At 57.0% G+C, this 22,879-nt stretch overlaps 1 protein-coding gene across 1 annotated transcript in view; it reads left to right on the top strand.

Moving 5' to 3' along the window:
• Positions 1-22,879, top strand: part of PLEKHA6 (pleckstrin homology domain containing A6) — a 130,311-nt gene that overhangs the window by 84,274 nt on the left and 23,158 nt on the right. Inside the window, exons 4-13 of the mRNA XM_040985490.1 lie at positions 4,502-4,582; positions 5,380-5,494; positions 10,080-10,184; positions 10,691-10,763; positions 13,132-13,232; positions 16,264-16,406; positions 18,862-19,329; positions 20,272-20,788; positions 21,101-21,187; positions 22,579-22,632. Coding sequence (XP_040841424.1) covers positions 4,502-4,582; positions 5,380-5,494; positions 10,080-10,184; positions 10,691-10,763; positions 13,132-13,232; positions 16,264-16,406; positions 18,862-19,329; positions 20,272-20,788; positions 21,101-21,187; positions 22,579-22,632 — 1,744 coding nt within the window. The remainder of the gene's footprint in view (positions 1-4,501; positions 4,583-5,379; positions 5,495-10,079; positions 10,185-10,690; positions 10,764-13,131; positions 13,233-16,263; positions 16,407-18,861; positions 19,330-20,271; positions 20,789-21,100; positions 21,188-22,578; positions 22,633-22,879) is intronic.

Below are 22,879 nucleotides of genomic sequence, written 5' to 3'. Positions count from 1 at the left end.
AAAGAACCGTTTCCCCAAGTGCCCATTAATGTCACTTGCTGGGTCAGGCCAAGGTTTAGAGCTGGAAACAACCCAGATCTCCTACGTGAAAGGCAAGGACTCAGGCACCTGAGCCATCCCTGCCATCTCCCAGAGTTACAACCGGAATCAGGAGCACAGCTGAGACTCCATGCCAGGCACTCCTGTGAGGGAGGCAGGTGTCTTGAGTGACACCTTAAGCATGGCATGGAACGCCCTCCCCCCCCCCCGCCCCCCCCGTGGCCCTTTTTTTAGTGTTCTCTGCCTGGTAAGTTCTTCATATCTCACCTGGAAGAAACATGTCATCCTGTGCAAGTTTACTGGCAAAAGAGAAGGCCAGCACAGCCTCCTGTGTGCTGGGTTACCCCAGGCCATCCTGCCTCTGTGCCCAAGCTAAGTCTATCTGCCTGGCTGCTCCCTCAAGCCATCTTCTCTGGGTGCCGGAGATGTAATTGAATTTGCTGCTGAAGCAAAGGCTGTGGGAGGCCCCAAGCTCAGCTTGAAGAGGAAAGGGATATTTTTGCCTTCTAGAGGAAGAAAACTCATTTTCCCAATGCCCCCACCCGCTCCTCCTCCTGTGCCCGTGAGCTTAATTTTCTTCCCCTCCTGATGAGGATGGATCTGAGCCAAACTGTGTCTTCAGGGGGGTGTGGGATGGGAGGGGGAGAACCAGGCAGGGACACTGAGTGCGGGGGCGAGGGGGGCAGAAGCGGATCTTCTCTTGGGGAGAGGAAGTAATTAATTTTAAGAGAGAGTTAAGATAGGAAAGCCCTTGATAATAGAATGTCAAATTCCAACTGCAGGTGGTTAAAAAAGAAACGATGGCATGGAGAGCTCCTCTTCTTTAATCACTCACTTGTTCATGAAATGTGCACTTACCGAGCACCTACTGTGTACAGACAGGAGCCCCAACAGAGCATCAGGAGAGGGCTCAAGCATCTGGGTCAGGGACATGGGTGGGACTGTCACCAGGGGCTGGGCCGGACCAGGCCCCGTTGGTCGCTGAGTGTCGGTGATTTGGAGGGGAGAGTCGATGTTGTGTGTGAGCCGCTTGTCTCCGTGTGGGTTCAACCTGATGCTGTCTGTCTGCCTTGCCATTCGTGGATGGCGGTATTCCCTGCTCAGGTTTCCTGCCCTCAGCGCGGACAATTTGATTAGTCCGTCTCTTCCAGGGTCTGTTGTGATATCACAGAATCACCGTAGCAACAGCCCGTGATGTCAGCACAGCAACTGGCACTGCTAAAGGGAAAAAAAAAATGAAAAAGGACCACGTGGGTCAGAAAGGAATCTGTTGTGTGCAAGCAAAATGGAATCTGATTGAGAGTGGCGGGGGTGGGGGCAACTGAAATCTGATCTAAAAGGGGGGTCTTGGCAGTGTTGAGAGACAGTGGGCTCAGTGCCTCCTTGGCCTGACAGACCCCTTCAGGGGAGAGCGGGCTTGCTGGGAGGCAGGAGCTTGGGAAGGCCCCCAGGGCCCAGGATCCACAGACATGGAGAGTATTAGGAATGGGGGGGTGTGTTACCCTTGCTTGCTGAGCCCTGGAGAGCTTGGGGAGTCAGGACCCCCAGTACCCAACTAGGATGTGTCATCTGGCATCTGGGAAGGATTTTCAGTAATAAACACACTGATCGCATCCCCCTCCCCCAACCCCGTTCATTGCCCAGAGAGAGAGAAGCTTTCCTTTCATTTTGCCCAAGCAGAGAAGCCTAGGTCTTGCCATACCATGCGTACATCCATCCAGTCTGTTTGTTCTGTCTCCTGGTGTTGTGTCCAAGGAGTGCGTCAGGGTCACAGAGGCCTCCCTCGTGGTGGCCTTGCCCATGCAGGAGGAGGCTGGGCAGGCTGAGCAGACAGGAGACCTGCTTATTCATCTTGGCTTCGCGGCAGCAGCAATGACAGCAAAGGACTCTGGGCTCCGTCTGACTCCTGCGCTCACGGGCTCACAGGCTCTGTGGGCTCCCGGAGAAGCCTGCTGGCATGGGGCTGGGAGCCGGGAGCAGGCAGACGGGCTTGTCTCCCTGCGGGTCAGGGCTGGCAGGAGCATGTGCGTACAGATGGGGATGCAGCCACATGTGCCTCCGCCTGCCCAGCCTCTGCGTGTCCTTAACGCAATGAGGTCGGACTACCTGGAAGTAGTACACCTGCTCCATGGCAGCCTGTGTCTCCGCTGCAGCGTCGTCTCCTTGGGAACCTGAACTGGGAGGATTCCCGTCTCCTCTGGATTCGACTCTGCTTCTGGGATCTGAGCAGTAGTGGTTCCCTCTGAATGCTCTGTAGCCATACACCCCCTAAGGATACCTGGGTGACTCCTGCCTCTAGCGGGGAAGAACCCCTGTCCCTTATACCAGGGCCAGACTGAGGAGGTGTGTGTATCGGAAGGAGGGAGGGCAGAGAGTCTGCCGCCGACCTCCCTGCCTGTGCCACAGCGTTGCCAGTGAGCGCAGAGGACTGACTTTTCAGAGGGATGGTAGGAGCAGGGCAGCAGCAGGCGGGGCCGCTGAGGCTGCCAGACTGGGGACGGAGCTGCCAAAAAGATGCTGAAGTTCCGGGCCGATCGCCGGGTCAGGTAGGGATCTCATCCCAAGACTGAGTCCTGTAAAGTCAGAGAGGCTGAGTTGGCAACCGGTTGGTTGGTACTGTTCGGACCTGGATGGGGGAGTTGTGTGTGTGTGTGTGTGGTGGTGGTGGGGGGTTCTGCTTGTCATAACCCTGGGAAGAAGTGCTGGGAGGTCAATGGCTGCTGCATTGCAGTGCTGGGAAAGGGGAAATTGGTTGGAAATCAGTGGTGCTGGATGGAGAGAGGACGGCATTGGGAGAAGTTGCTGAGTAGAGGGGTCTGGGGCCAAGAGAAACCTGCCATTCCCTGGAAGACTGACATGGTGGGCAGCAGGCTTGCGTGTGTGCGTGTGTGCACTTGGGTGTGTGCACGGGCCAGCAGGGTGCCTCCAGGAGCATTCCCCCACCCCCGGGTTGTGGGGAGCAGATGAAGAATGAAAGGGCAGGGCGGGACAGGAGCAGGTGCTCTGTGCCACTAGGGAAGCAAAGACGGTGACACTTCAAGGGCTTTGCATGTTGCGGTCCACCTGCCCCCACATCCTGAAACCACAGGCGGGGCGGTTAACTGGAAGCTCCAAGATGCCCTGTGGTTAAGTTGTGGGACTTTGGAAGGAGATGAGAACAAAGTTTGGGGGTGAGGAGTGGGTTGTCGGTGTGCAGCTTCGGCAGACTCTGGGGTTCCAGCTGGGGAGCCCGGGAGGTAAAGCACACAGGTGCCCCCACCCTGGGCTGTGGGACCGCTGCCTATTGTGCTAGCTGTCTGGATCAGAGCTGGGCACGACCAGCTGGGGAGCTGGAAAAACACCCTTTGATTTTATCTTTAGCTTCAGCAGACAGCCCAAGGGCTGGGATGTGTCCTGGGCTACTGGGAGCCCCAAAGGTTACTGTGCTTCTTTCTCCCTGGCAGCCTAGAGGGCAGACTGTGCTCTCTGCCCTGGGAGGCCCCTTGTTGAGGGCAGTTCAGCAGCCCACAATCTCTGTCCCAGTGGCTGCTTCTTAGCACCTGCCTCTGGCTGTCCCAGGAATTCTCCAGAGGGCTCAGGGAGAGGGGGCCTTCTAAGTCACTGGGACCCTCCCCATGCTGGAAGCTCCACTTTATTCCAGGAGCTTATAGAGTGTATCCCAGATGGCATACGGGTCACTGCACTGGTCTGCTGCAAGCTCTGCCTACTGCCTTGCCCTGTCCCCCACAGCCCACCTGGGAGCAGGAATGCGCCTAACATTCAGCCAGCCTGAGGAGTCACAGCAGGCCTTCCCCAGGGAGCCTGGCCATATGTACCCCCTGTACCCCACCTCCTGCTCCTCTCTCACCCCCTCCCTCCTCTGATAGACATCTCCACAACACCCCCCACCCCACCTCCATGCCCAGCCACAGCGTCGTCGCTTTGTCAGATCTGGCTGTTGAGCCGGCACTGACCTTGACGCCTGTCAGCTCCTGGTGACATCAAGTAGACCTGGGACAGGAGGCCCCGGGGCTTAGCCATGTGAGGCTGGGTCACAGCTTGGGCTGAAGAACAGAACTTCTGGATCTCCCACGTCGCATAAAGGAGGGGATGGCGAGTCCAGCAGGAGAGGAGGAGCCCAAGGTCACACAATTCTCCCAGCAAATAAGCAGGGAACGTTTTTGTTTTCTTTTTTAATGTGCAGCTCTGGCAGGGGCCGTCGCCTGCCATGCACAAGATTCTCGCCCCACTCCCACGCACACCTAGGGTAACTGCTGAAAGAGCAGGTGGCTGATTGCCGGCCTGGGAGGGTTCCGGCACAGAGTTCACACCAACTGCTGGCCTGTGACTAGATCCCAGGCCTTTCTGCACCAGCTCCAGCTCAACCCAACTCCTTAGGGTGGCCCCCTGTGGCCCCCTGCCCTTTTTGTCACAGGTCTTTCTTCCTCCCCATCACCAGCACCTCTCTGCTTTGCCTCCACAGCCACAATGAAAGACGGAACACGTTTCTGCACCCAGTGACCGGCCAGGTCCCTGAGGAAAACAAAAAATTCAGCTTGAAAACGTGAGTTTGTCCCAGCTCAGCCTGGCCTTTTTTCTGTTCCATTGCTCCGACACCTTGTGGCTGAGGCCTGGCAGCTTGTGAGGTCTGAGGGCACCTCCGCTTTTCCTGGGATCAAGCAGAAAGCAAGTGGGTACACCTTGATTGAGCTGAGGTTGGCAGAGCTAGGGGCCTCCGTGGGCAGCACGAGGGACTTCGTCGAACTGGAGACCCCCTGACCACATTAAACTGTTTCTCAGAAGGAAAGGAGGGAAAAAGAGAAAAAAATCACAAGTCATCATGGCTTTTAGGCGAAAAGGGGACAGAGTTCTGGAGTCCCAGGGACCAGGCTGGAGAAATGAATAAGTAGAAAGGGGAGAGAGGAGGGGAGTCGCTAAGCCCGTCAGCTGGAAGACACCGGGTATCAAGAGCGCCTTGGCCTGGGACCCAGCTGCAACTCCAGGCGCTAGCGTTCAGCCAGTGCCCTCGGGAGGCAGTGGAGAGGGCTCAGGTAGTTGCAGTCCCGAACTGGGGTTGAGCTTTAGGCTTCTGACTTTGTCCTAGCCTAGCCCTGACGACCGTGGGTATTTGGGGAATGAACCAGAGATGGGAGGTAGTGGTGGGAAGGGAAGAGGGGGCAGGAGAGCATTGAGAACTGCCAGTCTATCCAGTGGGAGAGGTGTGGGTGGCCTCTCAGTAGCTTTTGGCCTGCCTTTGCGCTGACGCTGGGTCGACGGGTGGCAGGTGCAGGCTGGGGTTGTGAGCTTCCCACTGCTTCTTGGCTTTTAACAGTCTCTTTCTTCTTTTCAACCTGAAATCAGATCGGCCCTGGACATGTCCAATAAAACAAGTGGTAAACGCCCAACTGCCAACCACAGTGACATTTCCAACCACAACATGGTGTCGGAGGTCCCACCAGAGCAGCCCAACATCCGGGTAAGTCCAGCCCTCAAGGTTGTCAAGCAGGAAATGCGTCACTGCATGTCTGGTGTGATGTCAGGGACTCCCAGGAAATCCTCGCTTGCCCAGCTGATTCTGCAGGCTCTGGTGAGCAAGTGCAGTAAGCCTGGAAGAGAGAGCTCAGCCCAGGACTCTGTAGGCCAACACTGCAGTCAGGGCCTCTGTCCTCAGCCCAGTTAGCATGGGAGCCAGATGATTCTTCGTGCTGTGGGCTGTTCTGTACATCTTATGACCTCAGGTGGCGTTCTGCTCTCCAGCTCTGACAGCCTCAATGTCACAGCACTGCCAAGTGCCCCTGGAGACCCTGGCAAGAGCAGAAGGGATGGTATGAGGAGGGCCAAAAACAAGCCCCAGAAGGTTGAGGACAGAGTGGGGAGGGGCAGATGCAGAAACACTGAAGCGAAGAAGCAGCCATTCTAGGACTAGGCAACAGGGCTGGGCTTTGGGGCAGCTGCTGGGGTGCCGCCCGGGAGGCCTGCTTCCCATATGGCAGTGCCTAGATTCAAGTCCCAGCTCTGCTTCTAATTCCAGCTTCTTGCTAATGTGCATCCTGGGAGGCAGCAGGTGACGGCTGACATTCCCTGCCACCTGCATGGGAGATGGATGGAGTTGTGCGCTCCTGGGCTCATCCATTTGAACATTTGGGGCAGAGTAGGGGAGTCGTGGGACAGGGCAGGGGACGAACCAGGGATGGAAGATATCTGTTTGTGTTTGTTCCTTTCTCTGCCTTTCAAATAAGTAAAACATCTTCAAAATATGTCATATATTCCTATCATGGAGTAACCCTCCAGAAATTAAAATGGGCTACAACTGTATGTCTTGACAAAGATAAAATCCCGAAAACACAATGAGTAGGAAGAATATGAAAAACACATCACTTATGTAAAATGTGCAAGTGTGGAAGGCTGTACGGCCTATTTATAGGAACATCTGCACGAGTGTGTAGCCGCAGACAGGAGGCCTGGTTTTGGGTCAGTGGTTGCCTCTGGGGAGGAAGGAGAGGGAAAGGCACGGGGGAGGGCCCAAAGGAAGTGTGGGTGCATCTGCCTTGTTTTGTTAGGGGGCAAACAACGCAAAGTGAACACCATGCATGGTCTCCCTCACTTTTCTGAAATGTTTGAAATATTTCAAAACAGTGTTTTTAAAGATACTTGGCTGTGAAGGGAGATGGAGGCTGGAGGACAGAGGCCAGAAGGTGTTGGGTAGAGGGTGGTCTTGTTGGCTGCTTAGTTTTGTTCTGTCTCGAGGTGTTCGAGGTAAAGGGAATGACCCAGCGGAGGAGCTCAGGAGGAGGGGGCAAGCCGCTGGGTCACATTCTTTGGAGACACAAGAGCTGGCATCTGGCTGGTGTCTGGCTGCCATGTGGGTGGGGAAGGGGGCTAAGGGGAAGCCTCTTCCTGAGGTGTGAGGGAGCAGCTGTTTAGTCCAGTGGGCATGAAGCCAAGGTCTTGCATCACGGTGGCTTGGCCCGAGGCTGGCTCTGACTGCAGCTTCCTGCTAATGCAGACCCTGGGAAGCGATGGCGATGGTTCAAGTCGTTGAGCTGCTGACACCTGCATGGGAGACCTGCCTGTTGGGAGTGAACCAGCAGATGGGAACTTCCTTTTTGTCTTGCTTTCTCTTTCTTTCTGCTATTATAGGTGGTGGATATGTGAAGCTGGAGGGCTGGGTGCATGGAAAACCAAAGGCATTCTTGCTTGAGATGCCCCAGCTAAGGCAGGGAAGCCAGAGGTAGGGGTGGGCTCATGAGGGAACGTGTGACATACACTTAGGGAGCAGGATGGCAAGCCGCAGAAATGCATGAGACCTTGTGCCATAATCTTGAAGGGTCGTCCAGGGCAGACTGCGAATCTGCAGGCCCCACCCATAGGCTTCCACCGTCCTCCACCTGCAGTGCCTGTCAGCTGGCAAGAGGGCAAGGATGGCAGATGCCAGCATTGGCCTAGGGGTGCTGGGAAGCTGAAACAGAGAGAGAAGGAGGCCAGGGTACTGAGGGGTCAGTGGGGAGAATGGCTGGATGGTCAGCTCTGAGGTGCAGTTTCTATGGAGAGAGGGGGCGAAACTGACAGGGGAGAGCCTGGACCGAGACAGGCGTTCAGTTTTGTGCGTATTCCAAGCGTGGCCGTGACTTCTCTGGATGGAGCATCTTGGCTGTCATCAGTGGGCTTTTACTAGTCATGTTCAGAAAATAATTTATTTCTCTGGTGCAGGGGTACTGGATAATAAAATGAACTTTCTCCCCAGCCCCCTTCTTCTGAAGTGCTTGCTGCAGCCCAACTCCTTGCTGGCTCTGGTGCTAAAAAGATGACCAAAGTCCTTGCTTGTGAGAAAGAGCGTGTGGTGCAAAGGAAGGGTTCGAACTAGCAGTGGCCCTGTGCAATGGTGACAGGATTCATCCCAGGAAATGGGCAGGGAGGAGAGCCAACCATTGCTCAGGGGTCTACACTTGACTTTGAAGGATGAGTTCAGAGTTGTCGAAGGACAAGAAAGGATGAGCAGCGTTCACCTGCCCCCGTGAGGGAGCACAGTGTGGGAGAGGGTGGGTGAGAGCAGACGGGGCCTTGCCTGCTGGAGGGGCGGCAGCCGGGTACAGACTGCCCCTACGACTGCGCTCTGCAAGGTGGCGAGAGCAGGCAAGAGAGAAGAATGATTATCTCAACCTTTAGGAAAAGAACGTGGCTTATGTCAAAGGATGGACAGCAAGAAGAGGTGAGACTGCAAGGTGATGACGGGGGAACTTCAGAGAACAGAGTTGCAAAGGAGTAGAGAGAGACGGGATCGGCTTTAGTCTAGTGCTTACGATGCTCACATCAGAGGGCCTGGGTTTAAAACTCGGCTCCCACTCCTGACTCCGGCTAGGAGTCCATTGCCTGATGTGGACCCTGGAAGGCAGTGGTGATGGCAGAAGTGCATGGACTGCAGAAGTGCATCTGCAGCAAGATGCTGCAGATACTTGAGGAGTGAACAGGGGATGAAATCTCAATCTCCTTTTCCACTTCTCTCAAATCCTCTCACCACCAACCCCCCTGCCTCTTAAATAGTGAATTTTAAAAAAAAATTTTAAAGTAAGATAGGCTTGCATTATGTTGCGTTGGGTTAAGCTGCTACTTGTGATACCAGCATCCCATATTGGAGCACTGGCTTGAGTCCTGGCTGCTCTGCTTCCCATCCGGCTCCCTGTTGATGTGCCTGGGGAGGCAGCAGAGGATGGGCTAAGCACCTCAGCCCCTACACCCATGGGGAAGACCTGGACTGAGTTCTGGGCTCCTGGCCCAGCCTGGCCCAGCCTGGCCTGTCGCAGGCGTTTGAGCCAGTGACTGGTGATCGCTCTCTCTTTCTCATCTGTCACTTTGTCTTTTACTTTCATTATTATTATTTAAAGATTTGTTTATTTTTATTGGAAAGGCAGATTTACAGAGAGAAGGAGAGACAGAGAGAAAGATCTTCCATCTGCTGGTTCACTCTCCAAGTGGCTGCAATGGCCAGAGCTGAGCCAATCCAAAGCCAGCAGCAAGGAGCCTCCTCCGGGTCTCCGGGTACAGGGTCCCAAGGCTTTGGGCTGTTCTTGACTGCTTTCCCAGACCACAAGCAGGGAGCTGGTAGGGAAGTAGAGCAGCTGGGACACAAACCAGTATCCATATGAGATCCTGGTACATACAAGGCGAGGATTTTTAGCCACTATGCTACTGCACTAGACCCACTTGGTCTTTTAAATAAATTTTGAGAAGAGTTGCAGAATAGTTTATATGAGACACTATTTATGATATAAGGATGCCATGGTCTGGATAAAGTGACATTGAAGAACCGCTGCATAAAGGGGGTGCAGGAGATTTGGGGACCATGGAGGAGAGGAATTGGGCCTCTTCCCAAATGCCTGACCTGGCAGAAAGGGAGGGAGCCCCTATCAGTGGACAGGGAGGGGTGTGGGGCTGAAGGGGCCTCAGAGAGAGATGGGGGATGTAAGAGAAGCAGGCTCTGGGGACAGAGATGAGCAGACACGACAGGTGAAGAGGCTCAGAGGGAGCAGTGGTGACCGGAAGGGTGGGCTTGGAGAAGAGGTGACCAGTGGAGCAGAGGCTCAGAGGCGGCGGCGATGGCTGGAACCCTTTGCTTGGAGAGGAGACGTCCTTTCTCTCATTGTGGGGAGAAGAGGCCAGAGGAGGGGCGAGGGCAGAGGTGTTCCAGGAACACCTGTGGGCTTAGAGTCCCAGGCTCCCGCTTCTCATAGCCCGGCCCCAGTATCTGCCATCTGTGGAGTGAACCAGCAGATGCGCTGCCTCAGTCTCTGTCTCTCCCTCCCCATACTTCACCCTTTCAAAAACATACGTATGTCACTTTTTAAAAAGTTAAACAGCTAGAGAAAGAGCCAGAGAATCATATGACTTTGCCCTGAAGGGAGTGACGGTTCTGAGAGTCACACGAGGTCACTCTGCTGGCAGCTCTTCAGAGATGAAGTGCCCAGCTGGAGTTGCTGCCTGTGGACGGAGCAGAGAGAGGCAGGGGCACATCTGGCAAGCATCTCTCTCTCTCTCTCTCTCTCTCTCTCTCTCTGCCTCCCTAGGCCACTCGAACATCCCGCAAAGCCATCGCCTTTGGCAAGCGCTCACACTCCATGAAGAGGAACCCCAATGCCCCTGTCACCAAGGCCGGCTGGCTCTTCAAACAGGTGGGACACCCCACCCTTCTTCCCCTGTCCCCGTCGCTTGCCCCTCTCAGCATGGTGGCTGTTCTGAGCCATTTGTTCCTGTCGTGTCTGTGAACACATCTCATGAGTTTAGAATGGCTCAGAGAGGTTGCGCTCCTTCCCAAACTCACACAGAAAATGGAGGCTGGGACTCCTCTGCCTTCTTGATGCACAGATGTGTCAGAAGCATGCCCGGTCCCCTCCCTGTCATCGCAGGCCACCACCACCTCCTTGGCAGGTCCCTCTGGCTGTGCTTAGACACACATCCCTGCCAAGTCTGGGGTCAACCAGCTCTCACCAACGTCATCCTTGCCGCTGTTCTTGGCTGCCCTTGTGCCCACTTGCTGGGGCTCACATCCCACCGCCTTCGCCTTCCTTGGGGAGGTGCTAAACCCCAGGATGGCAGAAGTGGGAAGTCACAGGGAATCAAGGGGCTGAAACCACGTGTCAGCCGACGCTAAGTGTCTGTCCCTCCATGTGTCCTGCAGGCCAGCTCTGGGGTCAAGCAGTGGAATAAGCGCTGGTTCGTCCTGGTGGACCGCTGCCTCTTCTACTACAAAGGTGAGTTTGCCCCTGGACCTGACTGGGGAGCCAGGGCCCACTCCTGTCTGTGTCAACCATCTCTCTGAGCTGGGAGCAGATGGGCAAGGGTTGGGGGCAGGGCAGGGCAGGTATCCCTGCTGTAGCAGGGCTGGGGATGGCCAGGGGCTATAAGATGCGGACAAGCCCCAGGCATTAACTCACACATTCACTCTCTCTATTAGAGTGCCTACTGGATTTTCCGCAGAGCTGGAGGGCCTGGTTGGTGACCCAGTAGCTCAGGATGGTGGTGGTGTGGACTGTGAAGTCTTGGAGAGGGGAGGTGACCTATTACCACTAGCAAGTCACCTGCCGGCCAGTTTCCTGCAGACCCCTGGGCGTATGCAGCCCAATCCATGAAGGCAGAGCAATCTGATCAGGCAGTGCTGTATGCAGTGCACAGCACACAGTAGGTGCTCAGCCAATTCTGCCTCTACTGACATCCCCAGCTCTGCCCCCTCTGCCTTCCCCAGCGCTCAGCCACAACTTCTCAGAAAGGAGGACAAAGACCTGATAACTTTTGTGCAGCTGAGATTATTTTTAAAATATATTCAGCTACGTCAGATCAAGGCAGTGCCCAGGGTAGGGAGCCAGGGTGGAGGTCAGGGCCGGTGACGTCAGGCTGCTACAGTGGGAACAGGCCTGGGGGGAGAGAGAGGCTGGCTCCTGGGCTTCCTCGCCCCTGAATGCCACAGCCTCCTGCCAGCAGTTGGGTGACTCATTAACTCTGGCAAACAAAGGTTATATGTACCCAAGTGGCCCCCGAGCACTGCTGTGCCTGGGCCCTGGGTGACCATGGCTACCTGGAACCCAAGGAGAGAAATCAGGAAGGGGCCACATGGACTGGACCCCCAGCACGCCTGGGGCAGCCAGAGTCTCTGCAGGAAAATCCAGGACTGATTCGCAGTGAGGGCTGAACCCAAAGAGGGAAGACAGGTTTGCACGAGGGTCTCTGCCTGCTGAGGAGGGTCACAGACCATCTCCTGTCCGTTGCTCTTGAGGTAGGCATATACTTAGCTTCTGGTGAGGGTCTCGGGCTGCTTTAGCTCAAGGTAGGGATACTGGGTCTGTGGGAGAAAAACAAACACAGGGTGGCCTCACTTTTTAACATCCTGATCTGGCCCTGGAGGATGAGCCCACGCTGGTGGCAAAGGCATCATCCCTCTGACCTCATCACCTCTTCAAGCCCCCAGCACTGCTTAGCACAGTGACACTGGGAATGGACGTCAGCTCAGGGTTTGATCTGGCCTGGACCAACCACAGCAACCCTGAACTCAGGCTTGGACCACTACCCCACCCCGCCAGCAGGGGGCTCCCTTTCCTACCCTGCTTTCCCCCCAAAACAGTCCTGGGGTTCACCCCCAGCCCACCTCTGCCACTCCTCTGGCTTGCCCCTCATTCCAGACACTGTACTGAGGTATGGACAAGGAAGCTAAACCGTGAACTTGATAAGGAAGAAGAGCAGAGCTCTAGGAGGTTATAACTTTGCCTGCCAGGATTTCTTCTGAGCCTTGACTGAGCTCAGGGGTTGGGGGTGGTGATTAGCCAACAAGAGCATGGAAAGGGTCTTACAGTTCTGAACCATTTGTTCCTGTCATGCCTTTGAACACAGAGCACCCCTCAGCTTTTCTGGTCTGCTGGCAGCCAGGTGCCTGGCTGGCTAATCCATAAGGCTTCTAGAGACCCAGGCAGAATCACGGAGCAGCTCACCTGCTAGCCACGACGTCTGTGCAGGGGGACATGTTCTAGTTGTGACACAGAACTGCTGAAGGGACCCTCCACAGGGGATGGCAAGGCAGACTGTTGGGTTCCTGGAAGAAACTCAAGAAGTTGCCTGGAGCAAGTTTGGGAGAAGGAACAGTGCACCCTGGCGTGCCCAGTCCTCGCCCCTGGTGATGGCTGCTGACATTCTCTGGTTTAGTGAGCCAGCGTGGGTGGGCAGGGCTCAGGCAGGCCGGCTTCTGGGGTTGTGAGACCAGTCCTGCCACTCACTGCTTGACTGCTCTGCAGCTCAACCTGCTGAGTGATGGAGTCGGGGTGATACTGGAACCTCACTGTGCTGCTATGCAGTGGACAGTCCCAAAATGCTGGTGTTATTTACAGGGAGAACGTAGACTGTCTGGGGTGGGCACTGCTCCTGTGTCCCCATGTCCACAGCATCCTCTACCGGGCCCCCAAGCTTCCACCTGCCAGGCCGGGCTTCGTGGCGTGCAGGGTAGTCCTGGGTGCCCTGACAAGCAGCAGGCAAGCAGCAAGAGTCTGGGGATTTTGATGGCCAGGAGGCTGACTTCCTGCCCACGGCTGCTCGCTGCATGTGCCCACACTGCCTCTTATGCCCGTTCCCTGCCAGATGAGAAGGAGGAGAGCATCCTGGGCAGCATCCCCCTCCTGAGCTTCCGGGTCGCCGCGGTGCAGCCGTCCGACAACATCAGCCGCAAGCACACGTTTAAGGTCAGCTGGCCCTCCACTTCCCGGCCGGGTTGGGGAGGGAGGAAAGGGGACCAGGAACATCCCTTGAGGAACCCCAAGGGGTGGTAGCCAAGGGGACTGCGGGTGGCAGTCCTTGGACTGGGACTAGGCTAGAGGGAGGCTAAAGGCAAGGCCCTTCTTCCCTTGGCGGTCTGCCAGATGACTGTCCCCAGGGTGGGCCAGCCGGGGTAGGTTTCATTAGGACTCCAGTCATTTCTAGAGAAGTGTTTGGGTCTTGAACCTTCCACCTCTTGCCCAGTGGCCTGCCCCCAGGAAGCCCCTGTATGCAGAAATAAGCACTATAGCTGGGCTGGGGGGTGGAGGGACCATTTCTGGAAAAACTCCCCACCCCTCAGAGGACTGGAGTGTCCACCCCAATTCCCAGCCAGACAACCTCAGGCCTCAGTGTTCAGAGAAGCCAGTTAGGTTCCTGCCCAGAGCTGCAGGCCTGAGACAACAAGTGCCCGGGGAGAATGGGCATCCGCGCCACTCCCTCTGAACCCCCGGGGAGCAGCCCTGCGCAGCCTGGCCTACAGCTGCCGCCTCTGAGCAGTGTTTTTCCACATTTAAAAATGCATGACCCATTAAAAACTATAAAAATCTCATGACCTTTTGGCATTCTGTGATGCAAAAACCATAGGTTTCTTTTTCCTTTCCCAAAGAGAAAATCTTTGCGGTGTCTGCATGTTCTTGGTACAAAGTCTTCCCTCCTGCCCTGGTGGGAGTTGCTGCCCACATGCCCGTTAAAACCCAGAGTTGCTGGCCAAGGTAGGATGCCAGGGCCTGCGGGGCACCTCTGGGGCCATCCCTGAGTCCTTTCCCTTTGACACACCCGGTCACCTGGCCACGGAAAACAGGTGGGCAGCGCACACATAGCCCGTCCCCGGGAGGCTTGTTTGGCACTCCATTTGTTCCCCTCTCCCCAGAGATGTGAGCGGAATGAGTGACGCGGGGGCTGGGTTCTAGCTGGGGCAACAGGAACAGGCTGTTGAAGCAATTAGCAAATGACCCTGCACACACACACCCCCACATGCAATGAAGCCACCTGGTCCGCCCTTCCCTCCAGATCCCGTGCAGAGATGCAAGCGCTGTGGCTCGGAGCCCTGCCAGCGTCAGGCGTCCCAGAGTGATGGACACATCCCCTGTCCCCACTGCCACATCCTCCCCACCCCTCCTCCCTCTCCAGCCACTCCCAGACCCCCACCCCCAGCCCTATGGCAGCAGCTTCATGGAGGCACTCAGGGAGTTCTGACTGTGGCTGTTCAGTGGCTCTTCCCCAGGGGTGGGAGGAGAGCTGGAGACAGACAGGAGGCCTGTCCCCTAGCCACCAAGAACACCGCTTGGATGGTGGATGCGGAGGACCCAGGCGGCCGCCGCTGAATGCCTTAACCTCTAGCTCACAGCCGGCCCTCCCTGCTGGGACCCCTCCCTCCACTCTCGGGGCCCCTTTTGTGATTTCAGCGCAGGGCTCAGCAACCATCAATAGCCCCGTCTTTTCCCAGGCCCTCTGTTGTCCCCCGTCCCTGCGGGCTTGTGCTCACTGCTTGTTCCCTGTGGCAGGTTTTGTCCCTTAGTGTGGCTGGGAACTCCTCAAGTGTGAGGGTGGGAGCGTCTTTGCGGTCCCTGAGCCCCATGCCACAGCTCACGCACTTAGCCGCTCCCTGGGTGCTCACTGAATTGATGGATTCATTGGCTGCCTGCTCCCCTCTCCCCCGCCCCGTCCTCTGGTACCGTCTGTACAATAGCCCTGCATTCTCTACACAGCAGCCTGCTGGGCCACTGCCCTCCCAACCCTGTGCAGGTTCAAGTCCTTGCTGCTTCTTAGCTACCCTACTTTTCTGTCAGCAGCTCCCCCACCTGCTCCCCCACTTCCGGGCTCTGCCCACGTGCTGGGCACCACCTACAACCTGGCAAGGGGATTCTGAGAAGGTGGCCTATCCTGGCATGTAGAAGGCTGTTGGGGAGCTGGGGGCAGGTGGAGAGAACCCCAGGAAGGTGAGCCAGAGGTTGGAGTGAGGCTCCCCTTGGAGACTCTGAACCACCCTGACTTCTCCGATCATATCAGATAAACCAGACCACGTGCCTTCCTGGCAGACTGGGGGTCTTGCCCAGGGAGGGTGTTGAAGTCTAGACAAGAAAACAGTATTGGGGCTTCTTTTCCATGTGGCCTTGAATTTCATTTCCCATTAAGTGGCTTCATCAGTTAAGGCCAGAGGCAAAAACAAACAAACAAACAACAACAACAACAACAACGAAACCAGCTTGTCTGCAGCTGCAGGGCTGGTGGGAGAGCCAGCTTTCCAGGCTTGCTGGTCCAGCTTCCCACGCTTCCTGGGAAGCTGAGCCGGGCACTGCTGGGTGCCATGGTCCCCAGCAGTGACCCCAGGGAGAAGGGACCCATCCAAATCCCGCCTGCTTCATGCCAACCTGGTCTGTCTCTCCCTCTGATGTTCGGTCGACCTGCTCTCTGCTTCTCCCCCTTCTGACTGCGTGAGGACCCCTCCTCTGGACAGGAGCTCCCTTCTGGGTTCCCGCCCGCTGTGCCTGCTCGCGGCCGCCAACTAGGTAGTATGCTCCGTCTGTATGCCAGTGCATGCCCTTGCATGCCATGAAGGGGGCATGGAGGAAGCACCGTGGTGAGGCTGGGAGGAGGTTGGCTTGCACTGGGGGGGTCGCTTCCCACAAGCGCTGTCTTTCACTGCAGCCTGGGGCTGAGGAGAGGATAGGTGTGGGAGTTGTAGGCATAGCAGGTGGGCTCAGCTGGCTTGCAGGCTGCCTGGAGGCATGCAGAAAGCTGGCCAAAGCAGCTTCCTGGGTGCTCGCTGGTGTACACAGGAGTGCTGCAGGCCACCCTCCTTGGCTGGCTCCCCAGCTCCTGTGAGGAGTAAGCTGCTGGCCAGTCCACGGCCCCACTGACCACCCCTGCTGGGGTGTTGGTATCCTCTCCCTGCAGGTGACTGTGTGCTGGGTGGAGGAGCCAGGGGCCAGCTCCACGCGCTGCCTCTCCCCACAGGCCGAGCATGCCGGCGTCCGCACCTACTTCTTCAGCGCAGAGAGCCCCGAGGAGCAGGAGGCCTGGATCCAGGCCATGGGGGAGGCGGCCCGCGTCCAGATCCCTCCAGCCCAGAAGGCGGCACCTCAACCTGGGCGCCACAGGTGCGTGCCCGGGGACTGGCCCAGCCGGGGGAGGGTGGGAAGGGGAGGAAGAGGATGGAGCCCAGTTTTTGCACCATGGCATGGCTGAACACAGCTGGAGCCTCTGAGAGCTGCACACCACATGTCCCTTTGCATTCGAGCGAAAGCACGTCCAAGCCCACATCTCTCCTCCGCGACAAGCACCTCCTCGCTGCTTTTCCTTCCTCTTCTTTTCTTCCTTCCTTCCTCCTTTCTTTCTCTTTCCTTCTTTCTTTCCTCCCTCCCTCCCTCCCTTTCTTCCTTTGTTTCTTTTTCTCTCTCTTCTTGTTTTTTAAATATCTATGTGCTTTTTTGGAAGGCGAGTGACAGAGAGGGGGGGACAGTCACACAGAGAGACTTCTCACTCCACTGGTTCCCTGCACAGTTGCCAGCGATGCCTGGAGCTGAGCCAGGCGCAGGCGGGGAGCCGGGAGCATCATGTAGTCTCCTGAACGGGCGGCAGGAACCTCAATGCCTGAGCTGTTATTAGCCGCCTCTGATACACGGGTGAGGGGCTGGATGGGAAGCAGAGTCGCCAGGATGCAAACCAGGCACTGACGCTGGACTCCCACGTGGCCACTTTAACTCACTGCCCGTGGTCTCCCCACCTATCCATTCAATTTTTGTTTTTAAGATGTATTGACTTTTATTTGAAAGGTAGATTTACAGGGAAAAAGAGAGACATGTAGACTTTTCTTTCACTGGTTCACTCCCCAAAAGGTCACAATAGCCAGAGCTGAGCCGATCTGAAGCTAGGAGCCAGGAGCTTCACCTGGGTCTCCCACATGAGTGCACAGTCTGCATGACTTGGGCCATCCTCTGCTGCTTTCCCAGGCACAACAGCAGGGAGCTGGGTCAGTAGTGGAGTATCTGGGACTCAAACTGGCACCAGTACGGTATGCCGGGCACTGCGGGCAGAGACTTAACTTGCTATACCACGGTACTGCCCCCACCCCCAGCTTGGGCTAGAGGAGAGAAGCCAGGTTCCAGGGGCCTGCCCCAAAGTCAGAGGGCAGAAGTGTCTGCTTGTTTTTCTTAAGCACACAGCCTTTAGAGGAAGACTTCGAAGTCTGAGTTCCAACCTGGCTACTTGGACACAACGTGACCCCAGCAAGTGTATACATGTTGAACCCGGGGTTGCCTCTGCCTTCCTCCCAGGCCGGCCGTGAGGAGCTTGGCGTGTAGTGAGCGCCTCACAGGATCGCTGGCTGCCAGCATTCTCATCTCCCATCCATCCTCAGCCGGGCTCTGCGCCCGCCTCGCCTTACGCCAAGCACAGACTCCGGAGAGAGGTGTTAGCGGGGAATTTTACAGTGTAGACTACAAGTCGATTCCCATGTCTTGGAAGTGTTTACCCGGCAGCATTTTGCTGAGGACGCTTGACTGGGAGCTGTGGGAAAGAAGTTGTCGGCAGCGTCTGTGTGGGTTTCAGGACGGGTGTGCATACATCCATCGCACAGGTGCCATCGCCATGCCCAGGGAGGGAGGCTCAATGCAGGGTGCTGGGGCCTCGAGGGTGTGAGCGCCACCTCGTGCCTGCCTTTTCCGGGGAGGAAGGCAGGCCCGGAAGAAAAGTGTGTTGGAGGTGAGAACTCACACATTTATATCCGCTTGCAAGTTTAGGGGCAATGACATTCTTTTTTAAAATATTTATCTTATTTTTATTGGAAAGTCAGATTTACAGAGTGAAGGAGAGACAGAGAAAAAGATCCTCTATCTGCCGGTTCACTCCCTAAGTAGCCACAATGTCTGGAGCTGAGCTGATCCGAAGCCAGGAGCCAGAAGCCTCTTCCAAGTCTCCCATGTTGGTGCAGGGTTCGAAAGCTTTGGGTTGTCCTAGACTGCTTTCCCAGGCCACAGGCAGGGAGCTGGAAGGGAAGTGGAGCAACCGGGATACAAACTGGTGCCCATCTAGGATGCTGCCACTAGGCTACTGCACTAGGCCCAAGGGGCAGTAATTTCTGTTCCAGTTGGCTGCCATGTTCTGTCCCACAGCCACCCGAGGAAGGGTGGGTGAGAGATGGCGCTGACCTGTGCCAAGCCCTGTGGCTGGGGCAACAAGGCAGCTGCTGTGTGGAGGTTTTACTTGTCAGGGAAGTGAGCTTGTGCTGGACCTGGGGGCAGGCCATGGAGGAGGCCCAGACTGGGTGAGGTTAGTCTTGGCCATAGCTGGGTCTATGGGGGCGGCACAATGGACTGCCAAAGCCCCAGCAGGAAGAGGCACGTGGAGCATAACACAGCGTCATTTCCTTGGCCTCAGCAAGATTAAGCCTGGCATTTGGGCAGTTACTGAATCCTGTCCTGTGGCCACCGTTCTGGCTGTCCCCTCTTTGTTCGTTTATTTCCCCTCTCCAGTCTACTGCCCTGCTGCCCCCTGCCCACCTCCACCCCGGGCAAGGGTCACTCACACCACACCCCCTGCCTTGGTGTCTCGCAGTCAGGAGAAACCGGACTCAGAAAACATCCCCCCTGGCAAGCAACGCCCGCAGCTGCACAACAGCCTGAGCAAGGCCGAGCCTGAGGCCAAGACCCGCGGCGAGGGCGACGGCCGGGGCTGCGAGAAGGTGGAGCGGAGGCCCGAGCTCCAGAAGGAGCCCCTGGCGAAAGCCAACGGCGTGCCAGCCGGACCCGAGCCGGGCTCGGAGCCGGGCAGCCCGTACCCCGAGGGCCCCAGGGTCCCAGGGGGTGGGGAGCAGCCGGCCCAGCCCAATGGCTGGCAGTACAGCTCCCCCAGCCGGCCCGGGAGCACCGCGTTCCCGCCGCAGGATGCGGAGAGCGGCTCCCGGCGGAGCTTCCCACCGCGCACCAACCCGGACAAGATCGCCCAGCGCAAGAGCTCCATGAACCAGCTGCAGCAGTGGGTGAACCTGCGCCGGGGCGTGCCCCCGCCGGAAGACCTGCGGAGGTGAGGCCTGGCTAGCATGAGGTGTGTGAGGGCTGGCGCTTACCCCGTTGGGAACCTTCTAGAAACCAGACTAATATCAGCCTGCCGCCCCTCAATCCCCCTTTCTCACCCCAGGGCTCCATCTGTACAGTTTGACCATTGCTCTCTCGGTCTCCTCCCTGCACAAGAAGGGGCCAAGCATCCCGGAGCGTCTCCCCAAGGTGGTCCTTGGGATGGTTTTAAGCAGACCCCTCCCCTCCCTTCCCTCTCTGCCCGCCTCACCCCTTTACCCCTGAGTTTCTGTAAGACTCACCAACCGCCAAGCCAAATGTACTTGGAAGCTGTTATTTAAATGCAGTCAGAGCTGCTCCTTGGTCCTAACCTCTATGGCTTTCATTTGGGTTTGCGGCTGCGCCGGTTCGGCCCGGCGCGTCCCTGGCCAGCAGGGGCCAGCGGGGAAAGGCTGGCCTGGAGGAGCGCGCCCTCCAGCGGCCGAAGTTGCAGCTCACTGTCAGTGGGGACACACCCGGGGGCGGCTGGCCGCTCTTTGCCCAGGACCCTCCCATTCTTTAAGAAGCAGGCCTTTGCTGTCTGATGTGTTGCCCTCCTCTGGGGACCTGGTGGACTTTCCTCCACCTCTTCTCTCACGAAGAAATCAGCTCAGGCAAGAACAGAAACAGTCACGAAGGAGTATTCTGTTTGTTTTTTAGAGGGTGGAAGTTGTGCATGGTACAGTCTCCGGTTTCAGGGAGCCAATTAAGGTCTCCCCTCAGGATTGGGCTGAAACGCAGCCCATGCCTGGCCATGTCTGTGCTCCCAGGACCGGCCCGGGCACCACTCCACCTGCTGAGACCACCCTGCTCCCAGCTTCAGGGCTGGAGGTGGGGCTGGGGTGCCAGGGTAGAATGAGTGGAGATGTGCCCGCGGTAGCTGCCTGCCTGACAGCTGTTCCCATTCTCTCAGCCCCTCCAGGTTCTATCCTGTGTCCCGCAGAGTCCCAGACTATTACAACCCCTACTCTTCCCAGTACCCGGAGGATTACCAGTACTACCCGCCGGGTGTGCGGCCGGAGAGCATCTGCTCGGTGCCCGCCTACGATCGGATCAGCCCGCCCTGGGCGCTGGAGGACAAACGGCACCCCTTCCGCAATGGGGGCGTGCCCGCCTACCAGCTGCGCGAGTGGAAGGAGCCCGCTGGCTACGGGCGCCCGGATGGCACCATGTGGGTCTCCAGCCCCTCCCGGCAGCCGGTCTACTACGACGAACTGGACGCCGCCTCGGGCTCCCTGCGCCGCCTGTCACTGCAGCCCCGCTCCCACTCGGTGCCTCGCTCACCCAGCCAGGGCTCCTACAGCCGCACCCGCATCTACTCCCCCGCCCGCTCGCCCAGCGCCCGCTTCGACAGGCTGCCCCCTCGCAGCGAGGACATCTACGTGGACCCCGCCGCCTACGTGATGAGACGGTCCATCAGCTCCCCCAAGGTGAGCTGCAGCTGCCCCCTCCTTCCTAGGAGCCCGAAAGGCCACCTGCTCAGAAGATGAGGTGCCAGGGTGTGGCCCTCCTGCAGGCAGGGCCAGTCACATCCTCCCGTGAGCCGCTGGCCCGCAGGAACACCTGCCCCCACGTCCAGCTCATGCCATTAGCCGTGCTGTGCCTTGAGGAAGGCAGAGCCCTCCTGGCTTTTCAGATCTTGAGGACCTGGGAGCTGCTAAGTTGGCTCTGGACAGATGACCATCCCTGACCTTGGCCTCCAGCCGACCCCTCTTACTTCTCCGATACCCTTTCTCTTCCAGTATGATTACCTGGGAGACAGGCGGCCGGCCCCGGCGGGACTCTTCCCCCACAACTACCCGCCATCCCCCTCGGTCCACGATAAGATGGTATGTCTGGTCCCCTCTGCCGTCTCATCCCTGCCTCCAGCCAAGAAGGAGCTCACTGGGGCCAGCCAGGGGTCACTCTGTGGCCAGTGCCCGGCCCCTGGTGGTCAGCAGGGACAGTCTCTGTCCTCATACACTCAGCCCTCCCCTGCAGCTTGCAGCAGGAGCAGTCTCTAGAATGGGGCTTGGCTGGAAAATCAGGCTCACACCATCAGTGGCAGGAATGTTTAACATTTTCCCTCTGACTGTATTGGTGTGCTTTGCCTAGGAGCCCCTTTTGGGGAGAGAGACCGAGGTGGAGCTTGGGGAGAGATTTTCCAAACTGTGCCCGCTCCCTTCTATGCCTTCCCTGCCCTGTTTGTGGCTCTCGCTGTAGTTTGTTCTGAGGGCTTTTGCCCCCTCCAGCAGAACTCAGCACACACATGTTCCACTAGGGTGGGTGTGGGGAGACCCTGGGGCCAATAAGCACAATCTCACTCCCCGAAAAGCTGTTGCTGACCCCTTTGCCTATGTGGGGTCTTCAAAAAGTTCATGGAAAATGGCACTTTATGAAAATATATATGGAATAAAAAAGAAAAAAGGACTTGCTTATACAAAAGGATGACATAAAAAGAGGTAGGCGGAGAGAGAGCCTCTACCCACTGGTTCTGTCACCACATTCCCTGGCAGAGTCAGGCCGAAGCAGGGAGTGCTAAACTCTATCCCACGTGGGTGGCAGGGCCCCAGGTGCGTGGGCCATTGCCTGCTACCTTCCCAGGCACCTTAGCAGGAAACTGGATTGGCAGAGGAGCAGCTGGAACCCAATCCAGCACTCCATTATGAAGATGTGTGCATTCTAAGCTGAGGCTTAATGCCTCGTGCCCCATCATGCACATAGATTCCTATGTGATTTTTTTTCCCAATATAAAAGTGTACCTGTCCACTCCATTTTCCATGAACTTCCGAGGTGCTGTTGTGTATACACCTGCAGGCCAGGTGGAGGATGCTACACGGGCGAGGTGGGCTGCAGCTCCTCCGTCCCTCCAAATTCTCTCTCTATCAGCACACAAACTCTATCACCTTAGCTGCCAGAAAATGCACCCCTACAAGAACAACCAATTCTCCCTGCTCCAGAAACTCAAAATGGCTAACAAGAGCTGGCTAGGGGACCTCCCTGGTGGCCAGCTCTCTCAGAGAGCAAGGCATCTGTCCCTCCTCGTGCCAGTCCAGCATCCTCGTCCCGGCCCAGCATACTGGCCCCCTCCCTTCCCCAGAAGTCCTCGGGGCCAAAACAGGCCTTGCTCCTTCCTTCTTCAACCACTCGTTAACTGCTTTGCTTCTTTTTCATTGTTTTCTTTTGTGTGTTCCTGTTTGTTTGTGTTGCTGTTGGGCCTCTGGGCTCGGGTTCCGGGTAGGATGAACTATTAGATCTTCAATTGCAAAGAAACCTAGAGTATTTGGATCAGCAGGTAGGCAGAGCTGGCACCCCTTGTCCCCAACCCCGCTCCCCACTCCACCCACCCGTGCCTCCTCTTTCAGGCAGTTGACAACTCTGGTTGGTGCAACCTGGATGCCACCAAGAGTGTGGCCTTGCTCTGCAGGCCCCTCCTCTTCCAAGCCCTCCACGAGCAGCTGGGAGTTAGTTTCCTGGAGAAAAAGACATAATAAATGGGCCCATGAATAATGAATGCCAACTGCTATTTCTCCTGTGTTCAG

This window comes from Ochotona curzoniae, unplaced genomic scaffold (genome assembly GCF_017591425.1).
Source record: "Ochotona curzoniae isolate NIBS_2020 unplaced genomic scaffold, NIBS_Ocur_1.0 contig_430, whole genome shotgun sequence".
NCBI lineage: Eukaryota > Metazoa > Chordata > Mammalia > Lagomorpha > Ochotonidae > Ochotona > Ochotona curzoniae.
Note: the sequence above shows the minus strand (reverse complement) of the source record. Positions and strands in the feature narration are given on the sequence as shown.